The 14,106-nt window shown below is 40.7% G+C and overlaps 1 protein-coding gene across 1 annotated transcript; it reads left to right on the top strand.

Annotated features, from left to right (window-relative positions):
• Positions 1–2,639: 2,639 nt before the first annotated feature.
• Positions 2,640–12,736, top strand: LOC145440614 (fibrinogen-like protein A). The gene is made up of 6 exons (XM_080318270.1): positions 2,640–3,104; positions 3,158–3,216; positions 3,280–3,369; positions 3,586–3,682; positions 4,924–5,023; positions 5,635–12,736. Exons 1-6 carry the CDS (start codon positions 3,044–3,046, stop codon positions 5,948–5,950), a joined length of 723 nt encoding a protein of 240 aa, XP_080174396.1. The 5' UTR covers positions 2,640–3,043; the 3' UTR covers positions 5,951–12,736.
• Positions 12,737–14,106: the final 1,370 nt, after the last annotated feature.

Raw genomic sequence — 14,106 nt, forward strand, 5'->3', positions numbered from 1 at the left:
GTCAAGTCCCTTTTCAAAACCTGATATAGTAAACTCAACTATAAGCTTTATTCTCGTCTCGGAAATTGATATCTCGGGTACACTCGTTTTTGTGGAGCTCAGGATAATGATATGATCGACAGATATATTTATTCGATTCAAAAGTATCTGTACAATATAGTGAAATATACAACGTTATTAATTGAACTGCGATACCACCACATTATGGTCCAAACGAGATTGGTAGCGAAATCACGCCGTTTCGAATCACTCCACTCTGAAGTCGAATGAAATCCCCGTCTTCGAAATGGTTCAAAAAATCGGATTCCAGTCAATCGTTTTACTGCTATATATTCAGGTAGGCCTATATGTGATTTATAAACGGTAAGAGACCCTAATAATGGTTGAGGTTCGTGTGAACGCGTCACAGAGTTGGCCAACTAGAAAATTCTCAGCTTTTCCAAATTCAATTAGAATTAGAATCAGAATTATAGCTGCACAGTTCTTTCTAAAATAAATAAGAATTAGAATAGGGTTACCATACGTCCTCCTTTGGGAGGATTTGCCCTCCTTTTTCAAGAAATCGAAAATGTCTTCCGAGGACGCCCAAATGCCCTCTTTTTTTGGCAATCCGTACTCCTTTATAGTTCTGACAGACTGGCGATTGCACAGGCACAACTGCAAAACGCCATAAATGGCGCGAAACCGGATTTCGACGGCAGCGACGCCAATGATGACAGAAAACTCTGCTTAGAGAGGGTCTACAGCAGTGGTTCTTAACCCTTTTTCCCGCAGCGCCCCCTTTCGAAAATTGCCTGGGTCTGGCGCCCCCCCCCCTCCCCGATATTTTAAGCACGGTAGTAAAAACTAGATGTAAGAGTTCGAAGTCCGGTCGGTCTTTACGGGTTGGCACTTCATTATTAGAAATAGCTCGAATCACGCTCGAGGACTACACGACTATTTAACGCTGATAAATTGTATGTGCTATGTTCGGGATCATATCAAGGTTGTTATAACAACCATCGCGTACGGGCTCATAGCAACTGGTCGATTAAACTTTAACATGAATGTATTCCAAACAAAGCAACCCATATTACACAACGTTTATGTAAGGTTGAGGATCACATCACTAAACAGTCTCATCCTTTATGATACGATGAAGAAATATTATGAAGATTTAATTTTGTAGCTCTCAAATACCGCTAGATTTAATTAATCATTTGGACCAAAAACCTTCAAAGCATCTTTAATGTATAAAGGGCTCTCACCTTCGCTCTTAAATGTGGTACAGTACCTCTTTCGTCAATCTCGACACGCTGTTCGCTGCGGGATAAGATACCTAGTTCGAAGCATTTTGTGGTAGCGTGATGGTATTATTTTAACGGGGAATTAGCGATATAAAAGTACGCGCAATTCATTTGACATGGTTTATAATAAACCAATGCAAACATGGAAACATGTTGCAAACATGGCCGGCATATATTTAGCGCGCAGAACGACGAAAGATTTTGACATTTGGCAGATTTTGTCAGATTTTATCGCCCCCCCCCTGAGCCCAGCGCCCCCATATCGGCCCTTGAGCGTTTCCGCTCCCTTCAAATTCCAAAACGCCCCTTGGGGGCGCAGGCAACAAGATTAAGAAACACTGTTTTAGACACTATCACCAATATGGCAGAGTTAAGGCTGCTGCACACTGGCTCTCGCGACACGACAAAACGAGAGAATCGCGCCTGTCTGTGACAAAACCATGCACACCGCGTCGCCAGATTACGCAACAAAGCGTCGGCGAGCGGGCTACGCAACTCGCCGACAAAGTTGAAAAAATCCAACTTTGTCGCGAGTTGCGGGCTCAGCCGCCGTAGAAAATAAACACGCACTCTTATTTCGACGGTGCTGTTGCAATCTTTTCTAATCGTTCAACTTCCTAATTTAAGATACTCGTGTACCAGATGCGTAATTTATCTTGGGATTGACTCAGGGCGCTGTATGATATCCAACAAGCCCAGAAAAAGAATGATTCAACCTCAAGTTGATAACTTGAAGATGGATGAACGAAATGAAGATATATTTGATAATTAAATTACGATATGTTCACAATACAAGATGAATAACAGAGAACATGACCGCTATCCCGCCAATACCACTGACATACTTGACATTACGAAAGTACCGGTAGGCCAAGAAGAGTAGGCCCATGTATTATAAAGATATCTGATTGATGGAGTATGTTGGGGCGTATCCACGATTAGACACCTTCTTGTTTATATTCTTTGTATCTTGGGTACTGTATATTGGGCATCTGCGTCTTGACTTGAAATAATAAACTGAGTTGTCAAATTTGAGATCTTAGTGGCATTATGGTGTATTCCTTATCAAAATTCGGAGCATCAGCAAAATGCTGTCAGTACACATAGAAAACACATATGTGTAGGAAGTATCTTGATGTGTTCTTCAAAAGTAATAACCAAGAACCTATACTGTTACGAAATCATTAAGCTGGTACAGAACAGATAGGCCTACGTTACGAGTGTACAACTCGGTGTCCCAGTGTGCAGCAGAACGCAACTACCGCGACCGTGAGCGCGACACGATCGGGGAATTACCTGTTTTAGTCGTGTCGCAAAGCCAGTGTGCAGCAGCCTTAAGGCAGACGCTGCCAGATTTGACATCAAGTACTTTTCACATAAACGTGACATAAATCGCTTTTATGATAAAACCCAATGAACAGACTAAACTGAATCCCGCACACAAGAAAATAGCTGGCATCCAGTGTTTTGTTTTCTTAATGTTAACTCATTGTTTAAAACTTGCAGCGCTAATTCAATGCTCTGTGATTTCTTGACGGGTCGGGTAATCATTTCCGTGTAAACGGTCGCTGACACCGGATGAATCAGAGAATCAGAGAACACATAACTAAAGATGGCTTTTGCTTTTGTGACTCAGCTGAAGTAGGTCGCATAACTTGTGAGCCTATAGATTCACCTGTCCACTACCTACCATCTTATTCAGTTCAGTGCTACGCGTCACCACGGCAGCAGGTATTGAATATCAGATTGCTTCTGAAATGTCGCCCAAGATTTTGATTATTTTGCTTTTCGGATTCGCAATCTACCTTTGCTCGTCAGGTACGAAAAATTTGGGTAACGATTTGAATCGGAATATATTTTCTCTTTTCCAGCGAAATTCTGCGTGAGAAGATATGTCAACGGTAAATGGATCTCGACGGGGGACTGTGGGGTTGGTATACGAGAAGTTTTGAGGTCACCATCGAAGGTTCTGTTATGTGTTATTTCAATGAAGGGCTCGGGAAGAATATCGAAGATGCAGGAGGAACTTCAACTCAAAATGAAAGATGAGCGAAAGAAATGCATTGCGGGCAACGAATGGACTGTGAGTAGTATTTCAAATCTTCTTTTGCAACGCCATTTTCTTGTGTTAATTGTAACGTGGACGAGCAAAGATTCTCCTTCTCTCTCCATGAGCCAACTTGCTTTATGGTGAACAGGACTTCAAAATAAGATTTGAACCAAAATCCTAGAAGCACTCAGAGAAGATGATTCATGTGGGCTTTCTGAAACACTGAATATTTGCAGAATTCCGTTGCAGGTTTTCCAGCGACGAATAAACGGAGATGTAGATTTCTACCGAGGTTGGGATGATTACAAGAAAGGATTCGGGGATTGTGATCGAAATTTGTGGCTTGGTGGGAATGTTTTCAATTTTCTTTCTTCAATTTGTAGGTTTTCGTCGATCTTATCTTGGTTATGACTATAAGGATGGCGTGAACGTGAGATACCCGTTCGTGTTCTGTGTGTGAACCTCTGGAATTTGTATAATAATAATAATATTCGTTTGGTTATATTTTTCATCTGAACAAGTCACGCACAATGTACAATGCGATGTAATGAACAGATAGGAGGTTGCCGAACGACACGCATGCAGTTGGGATCCTTTTAATCTAACATCCACCTCGGCCTAGAGTGCCCAGCAATGTCCCATTTCTTTTCGACGTTGATCTTGTTGAAGCCGCGGCCCTTTCTTTGCATTCCTTGTAAGTGATTTCTTTCGTCGGGTCTTTTTCTGGACTTTTTGTCGCCGTAAGAACGGCAACGGCGGGAGAAGAGGAGCCCACATAAACCTCCAACGGGCATCGAACCTAGTCCGCCATATTGGTGGGCGCTTATCGTTACCACTACGCTATCTCCCCCGCGTATATTCGCGTTCACAAACGAACCATGATCTGCACAGTGAACCTTTTTCATGTAATACAATTTCCCATGTCATTATAGCGTCTTTGGTTGAAATTCTTAACTTCGGACCACTCTTCGCATGGCGCTGGCATCTTGAAAAGAAATTCAGCAATAGCCCTAGCAATCAGGTATTACATCAAGGAAATAAATATGAAGAATGCATCGATGTCTGATCTATATCTTGATTTGATATCATTATTGTATCATAAAAAACAAAATCAGTCTGATTGGGGTGTCGGCTACTGTACAACTTGTTTTGAGATAATATCTGGCGGAAGTTGAGAAACCAATGCTTCAATCTTAAGAAAGCATCTGTCCGGTCTAGCCGAGTCCTCTTCGAAATTGTTGACAAATAAGCGACTTTGTGGAATTGTTATAGCATTTGATTGTTCCTCTTGATATCATTAGGTGACGTTTAAAATTCCAGCGTGTACTTCAGCATTGTGGCATTATATGGCCCGAGTTGTCGCTAGTTATCGTGTGCATTCATGTATAACTTAACGAAAATTTCTGGTTGGAATTAGCAATATGACATCACGTGACGTCACAGGTTCACGTTCGCGTTCACACTAACCAAAACCTTTTAGGGGTTCGTGCCAGCCCTAGGTATGACCTTTGTAATAATGCTGATTCTTGCAAAAGTAGCTTGATACAAAACCAACGACATATATCATTTCACGACGCTTGTCTCCAGGGCTGGAGGAATTGCATGAAAAGACGAAGGAAGGAGATATGGAATTGGAAATCAACATGATCACAAACGTTTCAGGAATTCACTGGGTGGCAAAATACAGGCAAGTTTGAGACAACGGTTCTCGTGACATAACATCTGTTTTTATAACATGCCTTATAACTGTGCCCGTGGTTCTCAAACTATTTGTCAGCCAAACCGTCTTCTACGCAGATATGGACTGTAACAATAGCGCTTTTCTTGAAAATGACATCATGCGTGGTTTTTAACTATTTTTATTTCAAAACGCAAACCGATGACATTCCGATGTAGGAGGGATAACGATACACGACATCGCGTGATCGAATTTTGCACAAGAGCGGCTGAGTCGCGCAGAAGACTTTTTGTTAACTGATAACAGATAGAGACGCAGGAAAAACAACAAGCAGCACCATGGCACAATTACAAATGGAATACATGAAATAAGTCCATCGCAAATACAATTTACCGGTTTGGGGTTTTTTACGGTCACTGAACTTCTTCAAATCTTTTGGGCGAAACTTCATGCGATTTTATTTGAACGAGATTTTGTGTATGACGTCACACAATTTTGTCTGTTTCAGGCGTCACACTAACATACAATTCGTTTATAAACCATTTTGAAAACCGCTACCGGTCGCTAAAGAGTATCCAGATATTTTCGGCCACTAGGCGTAACATTCATTCCTTTCCCAGCAACTTCCGCATCGGACCCGGATCGGACAACTACAGATTGCACGTATCCGGATACTCCGGGAATTCAACCACAGATAGTCTCTCACCTCACAACAACTACTATTTCACAACGGCAGACGCGGATAACGACCCTTGGTTTAACGATAATTATTCAAATAATTGCGCTTCTTTGCACAAAGCAGGCTGGTGGTATACTAAATGCGCCTCCAACAATCTGAACGGAAACTTCGAGAGAATAGGCGCGAGTGGAATTTGGTGGGGTCACCAATCCAACCTCCTGCGATTCTCGGAGATGAAGTTTCGGAAAAGGTCGTGAAAAGAAAGATCGTTTTCAGGCATGGGCTTGACTCATAAACACGATGGCATAATTATATCTGTGTATAATATTGCCTATCGATTTCGTCCTAATTTGTGTCGATGTGCTTACTTTTTTCGGATACTTACTCGAGTGGCTATAATGTAACATCACTTCTACTTAGAAATTGTCAATATTTTCTGTAAAAGTAGGCTTACAATACAAACATGTAAATCGTAACTAACACCTGAGTAAAAAGCTGTGGCGTTACTTCTATCTCTACTTCAACATAAAAATGTTATTGGTTACCCTTAGCACACATCGAATATGTTTCCTGAATCGAATGTCAATCAATCAAGTCACTATGCTGACTGAAGCATACAATAAGATATCATGATCACAATACGATTAAAACAACGTATCATAACGATCACGAACTGTCATAATGCTGAATAATAAATAGTCTTCCCTAACTTCGTAATCATATTTGTACTTTGTAATCAGTCCACTATAATAGAACACAATAATATTTTTGTAGGATCCGGAAAGTAGTCATATAGAACGGTATGGGGTGCCCAGGGCTCTCACGGGCGGGTGGCATGGTGCCGCGAAAAACTGGGTGGTATGGTGACCCTTTCAGATATTGGCGGGGGTGGCAGTGCCTTGTAGGTTTAGGGATCGCTGATGAGGTGACCTCTCGCTGATGACTTTGGCGGTCGAAATCTGTGAGTTGGTGACACCCCACGATCGCTCATGAGGCGACCCTTATTCAGATATGTGCGGCGGTGAGCTAATACGTATAATCGGTCGTGAACTAACACTACAGGTATAGGGATCGGTCGCAAAGTGTTAGTTTGTTACAAAAACCTCCGACTACTGGTGAGATAATAAGAAATTATTGAGGTTATAATAACAAAAAACCATCGATCGGCGGCAATATAATAAGAGGTTAGTGAGGTTATATTGATTAAAAGTCCTCGATCGGTCATGACTTGAAAATAAGTAAATAGCAGAGGTGGTCAGTAACGAAGTACTTCTACTTTTTCGAAGCACTCAAGTAGCTTTCCCCTACTTCTGGTACTTACTCAAGTAGATCTGATTTTCGCTACTTCTACTTTTACTTCGTAATATTTTGTGATTTACTTACTTACTTTTCGCTATTTTCAGTTTGTCAAGTAAAAGTAGTTTTATCCTCCAATCAGGAAGATAGCCTGAGGAGTTTCGGGGCTATTTTACAGTGTATCAACTATCAACATTTAATTTTCATAAAAGTTAAGTGAAGCCCAGAAATTTCGTCGCGCATCGCGCTCAGTGGCTACGGAGTAAGCACTATGCTCTCACAAAAGTATCGGTGAATATAACTTGGGTAGCTGGTTGGCGTGGTTCCGTTCACCCCGTATTGTCGCTCTTTGCCCATATGAAACATTTCACCACATAATATATGGCTCATCATAACATTTGAAACTGATGTTTCGCAATCTAGCATTTACTTAGCATATCGTAATCTAGCACTACCTGGCGTGTCCTAATCTGGAAAAGTGAACTCTGACTTTTTTTAGTTTTAGAGCTGTTTGCGCACACCGCCTCTGAAACTTTTTTTCTTTAGACATGAAATACGTATTCCGCTTTTAGAAATAGTACTTATATTGCGCTTTCAATTCCCAGTATCATATACTTAGATCTCTAATTAATATCAGTTCTATTTTGTCTCGATAACATACATGTTGAAATATAAAAGCAAGTGTAGTAATGCCTTTAATATCCGGATATAAAGTTACACTATATGGCATTTTTACGATTCACCATATATGTTTATTAACGTATACTAATCGCGCAAAGTGTTCACATCGTATCCTATACAACTTCTCCGTATTGCTCTTCGACTAAACTACGGGTCTTACAGCATGAGTGAGTGCGCCAAACCATGATATTTTCTAAAACGTGCTGTTCGATGAAACAGAGGGTTATCGCATTTCCATATCAATACTATTATTTTCATCCCATGATAGGACGAATGCTAGTGCTGTCAAAAATTGGATACCTCCTGGTATGCATCAATATGAATCAAGTTCGGCACCTTTCGCATAGCTCAATTTGCACCTTTTGACAATCCATGCGAACGAATTACGATCGTTTTCACAACTACTTACTTACTTGAATAGATTTAAAGTCAGTCAATTCTACTTCTATTTCAAGTAGTTTTAGGTTGCTTACGGAAGAAGTACTTCTACTCGTACTTGAGTAGATTTTTTTCGTCGCTACTTCTACTTGAGTAGCTTTCTTGACTACTTTGACCACATCTGGTAAATAGTAATTACAAAACCCACAATCGTCGGCAAGATAACGTCTCAGACATGGGGATCTCTCGTGACTCGGTGTTACAGATATACCGATCGTTGATGAGGTAAGAATGATTAATTCGTTGTAGTAAAAAACTACGATCGCAGACAAGGTTAACGAATGAGTAAAAAATATCAGAATCAGCTTTCGGTCATGACTTGAAGACCAACAAATTGACACTTTCTGTTCCAATCCTAATCCTTTGACAGGTTAATCCTCTTAGCGATCAAACTTGCGACACAATTACATGTTGAATCGTAGTCAGAATGTGATAATTTGTCACCTTGGAATGAAATAATATTATTTCAAATTCCTAAACATGATATAGGGGAGATGTGGTACCGATGAGACACTGGGACCGAAAATACTTGAAAAATTCTATGTGTTAATCCCATGATTACAGTACGCTACTTCGTCCACAATGGCATGCTGGCAGAATCTTTCATCACATGCAAAAAAATTCGACCTGCGTGAGTTATGGGGTCTGTGACAAATGATTTACGTTTTAGGGGGTGCAAAGTAAATTTGGATCGACATATACATTTTGCTATATCACCTTCCAGACTAACAAACCCGCAATAATTTTTGATGTGAATTATGGGGCTTGTATTATAGGGTATATAATGGCACATATTTTTTAAATCAATATCATCCTCGAGTAGACTATTTTTAATTCAATTACCATATTTATAGGGTGGAGGACCTATGGTACCATAGCCAAATCAAGCAAAATAGTTGGACCAACTAATCACTTGACAACAGAAACACGCCTACACATATAGAGGCTGTAAATTATAGTTACATGTGGTGTTTTATCGCTATTACGAGGTATTTGAAAGTCAAAAGGTCGATTTTCCGGTGATATGCATGTTGCTTTAATTTTGTAAGTTTCGGTGGAAATCAAAACGTGATTTTATACCAACATTTGAGTTGATATAATCTATTTTATTCTTGTAGGTGGCGACGAAACATTCTTCATTGGCTTAGATTATAGTACACAACGAAACATGTTGAAAAATTTGAGTTTTGAGCGTATTTCTCATAGGTCCCATGGTCGTGTGCCATTGGACCCACCGGGTGGGGATCGATGTCACGTTCGAGCAACAAATTTTAAACCTTTATAAATATTTTTTCAAAAGGTGGATATCCATGTAAATGACCGCGATAGTTAGAGCTTGTATCAAAGTGTTGAGCTTGAGACAGCAAAAGATCCGCTATTCTCGGCTGAAGATGTGAGGGCCAGAGATCAATTTGCAATTTTTGATCCATCGGTACCACATCTCCCCTACTGTCTTATATTCAATAATGCAAATAATGTTTATCGGGCGTATGTCGAATTATTCACATATTGAATTCAAACAAATCGTTGAAACTTTACTACTCTCTCAGTTATCTGGTTATTTTTTTTTATCGAAACTGGAAATGCAATCTCTATTCCAGTGGTTCTCAACCGGGGGTCCGCGAAGCATTTTCAGGGGGTCCGCGAAGCCTCGAAATAGTTGATAACCTAATTTGTATTGTTTTTTTAATTCGGAAAATCACGAGGCAGTTTCGCTTCCTTAATACTAAAATTTTAGAGCTCACATCAATAGAATGGCCATCAGAGATGAAATATCCTACTATTCAGACTCATTTTATTGGTCATAATTGTTAAATAGCCAATGACCTACTAATACAAACATTTTGCTGTTTAGAGATGGAAAGTTGGATGAGTAAGGTCAATCACGGTTTTTTCGAAATGTTTACAAAAACCCATTTTCTCCTGTGACATACTTAACCATTTTCCATAATAACTTCAAGATAAGCTGCTAAATAGAAATGGCCAGGCTTGACGTTATATGTTCATTAAATACGTTGTTTGATAATTTTGTTGCTATATCTGTTACATTCGCCACCACCTATATTTGTGGAAATGAATTTTCGGCGCTCATTCATATATCAAATTGAATGCGCGGAATTTCAAGGTACGACCAGGTATTTCAGGGAATGCAGTTGCATAATTTGCTTTGAAATAATAGAAGTCAACCCAATTTCTACATGAAATAGTATGATCTTATTTTCAAGAGAGGTCATTTTGTAGCTGTTTATCACCAAGCCTACAGTTGTCATTTGCACAAGACATATGACAATTGTACGATAATTGAGCTAAATTTGAACCAAAACTCGTGGGGGTCCGCGGGGGTCCGTGACGGTCCGAAAGGGGTCCGCGAAGACTAAAAGGTTGAGAACCACTGCAGTCTATTCGTATCGACATTTCCACATCTCTCAAAAGAGTCCATCACGAAAACATTGTCAGGTAAATCCAATTATCACTTACCTGATTATATCTCTACAACTTGTAAACTTGATTAATTCATTCCGGTAGTATTCATATTCCAATGACATATATATTTTTATTCACCTGTAAAAGTTGTTGCTATTCTGTAAGACACAACAATTCGTAATCGACTTGAGATTAACATTGAGTATATAGGACATTTGAATGTCTGGACAATAACTGAGAATTAACTTTTCGAAAGTAAATCCTTGTATGTTATCGTTAGACAAGTGACGTGAGGAAACTCTTTATACGGTCATACTTATTAACAAATTGTTTCGCAACTCCGAGATTCGACTCACCGAACAGTACTTGATTACGTATTATACACGTACACTACCCCCTGTTTACCATTGTCATTCATTATTTTCCTTACGTAATTCAATCGTTGTAGTCATTTAATTGTTCGTAATCTTCTTTATCGCGTCTTTTTACTTGCGGGATATAAAGCTTCTGTCGGACATTTCGAGTTGGGTATTCGTGATTGTGAGCCTGCTCTGTACTCGCCACGTTTGGATAATACAATTTGTTGAACGTTCAACATAGCAGTGCCAGACAGTTGAATTGCTACAGTTTCGCGTCAGGATATCTCAACATTAGAAGGGCTTCTGCGCGAAATCGGCAATCAAAGCCGCGCAGAAACAGTTCACAATCCCCGATTGAAGAAGGATTTCTAGTAAGCGTGTCTGCTACATTCAAGACGGCGTTGTGCTTGGGACCTTCAGCGTAACGGACGATTCATTCGTAGGATTCAACAACCGACGTTCGCGAGGATCGGAGCAATTCAAATAGCTTGATGTTCACAATTCAGCGATAAGTCTTTATAACACTCGCCATCTGACGGGAAGCCGCAATTACAATGTGCTGCCACATTCAAGGTTATCTCGAATATAATTGTAGAAGAGCTCCGTAACGAACTCTCTAGTCTAAATGAGCCGATCTCAAGGACCAAGGCCGTTCTTGTCGAGCGATCGAAGAAAGCGCGTGAAGCAAAACTTGAGGAAAAATTTGACAGATCTGCAACCTCGAATGCTGAAGCAGCGCTCGATCAATCAACCTCTGCGTCACCTGTACTGTCTCCGCCTAAGCAAAGTGTGTCAAGCGAACTAATGCTTCTCTTTGCTATGATGCGACAGCAACAGGAAGCTGACCGCGAAGCTGCAGATCGAAAATTTCAGCTTTAGCAGTAAGCTGATCGCGAAGCGGCAAAGCGAATATTTCAGCTTCAACAGGAAGCCGCTGAAAAGCCATTTCTATTACAACTGGAAGAATCGCGTTGAGGGGCAAAGGAAGAACGGCACAACGTTTGTGGCAGACGACAAGAAGACATCCGAGGAAAATATGTACTCTTCGACTAGCTCAGAATCGAATCCACTCGAAGTGATTCTGAAACTCTTTCGTCGAATGCATAAGGAGCTTCTGGAGCTTTTACAGACTACAAATCCGAAATGCAGGTGTACGTAAGGCCTGGGGAAATGTATATGGCCTCTTCTGAAATCGTACGTCGATTCGAAAATAGATTCATTGGAGGAGGATGATGTAAAATCTGAAGTATCGAAGGACTTCAGAGAGTCGTCGCAAATTTATTTAGCGACAATCCCAGTCGCAAATACCCGGCTTAACGAATTGATATCTTTAGATGAAGCAGACGAAGCATCCGGAAGTTTGCCAAGCGGAGTGACTCCCCTTCGTTCAAGGGCGATGTCCTTAGCTTCCCCACGTTCTGGGAGTCCTTCGATTCTCTCGTTTACAACAACCCTAAGGTGCAAAGTTCAACATTAGTGGTTCTTAACCCTTTTTCCAGCAGCGTCTCCTTTAGAGAATTTTCTGGATCTGGCACCCCCCTCCATATTTTAGGAACGCTAGTAAGAACAAGGGGTAAGAGTTGGTAGTTCGAGCGGTCTTTTCGAGTTGTGACTTCACTATTGGAAATGGCTTGAATCGCGCCAGAGGACCACTCGACTAATTAACGCTATGATAATTGTATGTGGTATGTTCGGGATAAAATAAAGGTTGTCATAACAACAAACAAACAACAAACAAAGCAATCCATATAATATTACGTCCATGTAAGGTTACGGGTCACAGCACTGAACAGTATCATCTTTTATAATGCGATGAAGAAATATTATGAAGATTTGACAGATTTTGTCGAATGTTAATTTGCAATCTAGACTGTTGTTTTACCATGTCCCTACTGCACCCTCTACTGCGAAGCCATTTTTCTTCAGCGACCCCCTGAGCCAAGCGCCCCCGTATCGCTCCCTGAGCGTTTCTGTCCCCCTTCGAAATTCAAAACGCCCCTTGGGGGCGCTGGCGACAAGGTCAAGAAACACTGGTCTACAGGGAGTATATTTTGAAAAATGCCATCTTTTTTATTTTAGTCGTCACGCAGTAGTATTATGTTACAGCGGGTGTTTCATGAGTCAAGTTGGATAAATGGCCTCTTTTCAGTCAACACAACAGCATTTCCAGTAAAAATGTCGAATCACCCGTTACCTCGTCCGATTTTATGAGCTTTGTGATTTGTAAAAAGTGTGCTTTTTTATTGTATATCAAAATATGGTTGTCCTAAATTAGAATTACTTAATTGGTGAACACATGGAGACTGAATCAAATTCAGTTCGTATGAAATCAGAATTCATACTCTAAACAAGTGAATGGCAAACGTCTGCACAGCAAGCTTGGCTCGCTTCGCATTATACAGTTCTGATGTATAGCATTTTAAGGAAAATCGGAAAATAATTAGATTACCTAAGAAACATTCAACAAATTAGATTATACTTAGATAACCGGCATTTCGCACTGATATTCTGTATTCGGCAACTAGATTTATCTGGTTGTCCAAGACTGCTCTGTGAACACTAAGACATGACGCCATGTGACGTCACAATGCTAACTCAACAATAAGCATAGTCGATTTTTGCCTTCTTGTCTACGCCCCTGTCTTTGCCGCAGTATACCAAAATAACAGCAGTCATTCATCGGAGTACGCTTGCTGTCATTCGTAACGTAGCGCGAATGTCGAACTAGTGCATGTGGGACTTTCCGATGGTACGCAGATACGGGCCCAAAAATGACTGCATCAATCCTCTGATATCCTTGTATTGGCAATCCTTGTTCATTCGGTGATGACCGTCATTAGGGATGAAACAGAGCGTGCGGCTCTCGGTTGATTTTATGTGATCGGAAATAGATTCAAATGGCTCTTTGTAGGCTGACGGTTACCGACCCCTGGCTTTGATTTAACACCAAATTTCACGCTGCACCAGCCTGTGTGTGTAGACACTATCAGCAGCGTCTTCTAGCTGGGTTCTTAGAGACAGGAATCGCGGAGAAATTAATCCATGTTATTACGAGCGGAACACTGCCGATTGAATGGACACCTCCACAGAATAGGGGTTTCTGCGACGCCCTGTTGTTGCCATTGTGGAGTCAACAAAGATCTAATCCATTTTCTGATGGATTGCCCTGCACAGGAACAGCTCCGACGGATACTAAGAACAAATGAACAAATGCA

This window comes from Botryllus schlosseri, chromosome 6, assembly GCF_051294905.1.
Source record: "Botryllus schlosseri isolate E-star chromosome 6, Bs_hap1, whole genome shotgun sequence".
NCBI classification, from domain to species: Eukaryota; Metazoa; Chordata; class Ascidiacea; order Stolidobranchia; family Styelidae; genus Botryllus; species Botryllus schlosseri.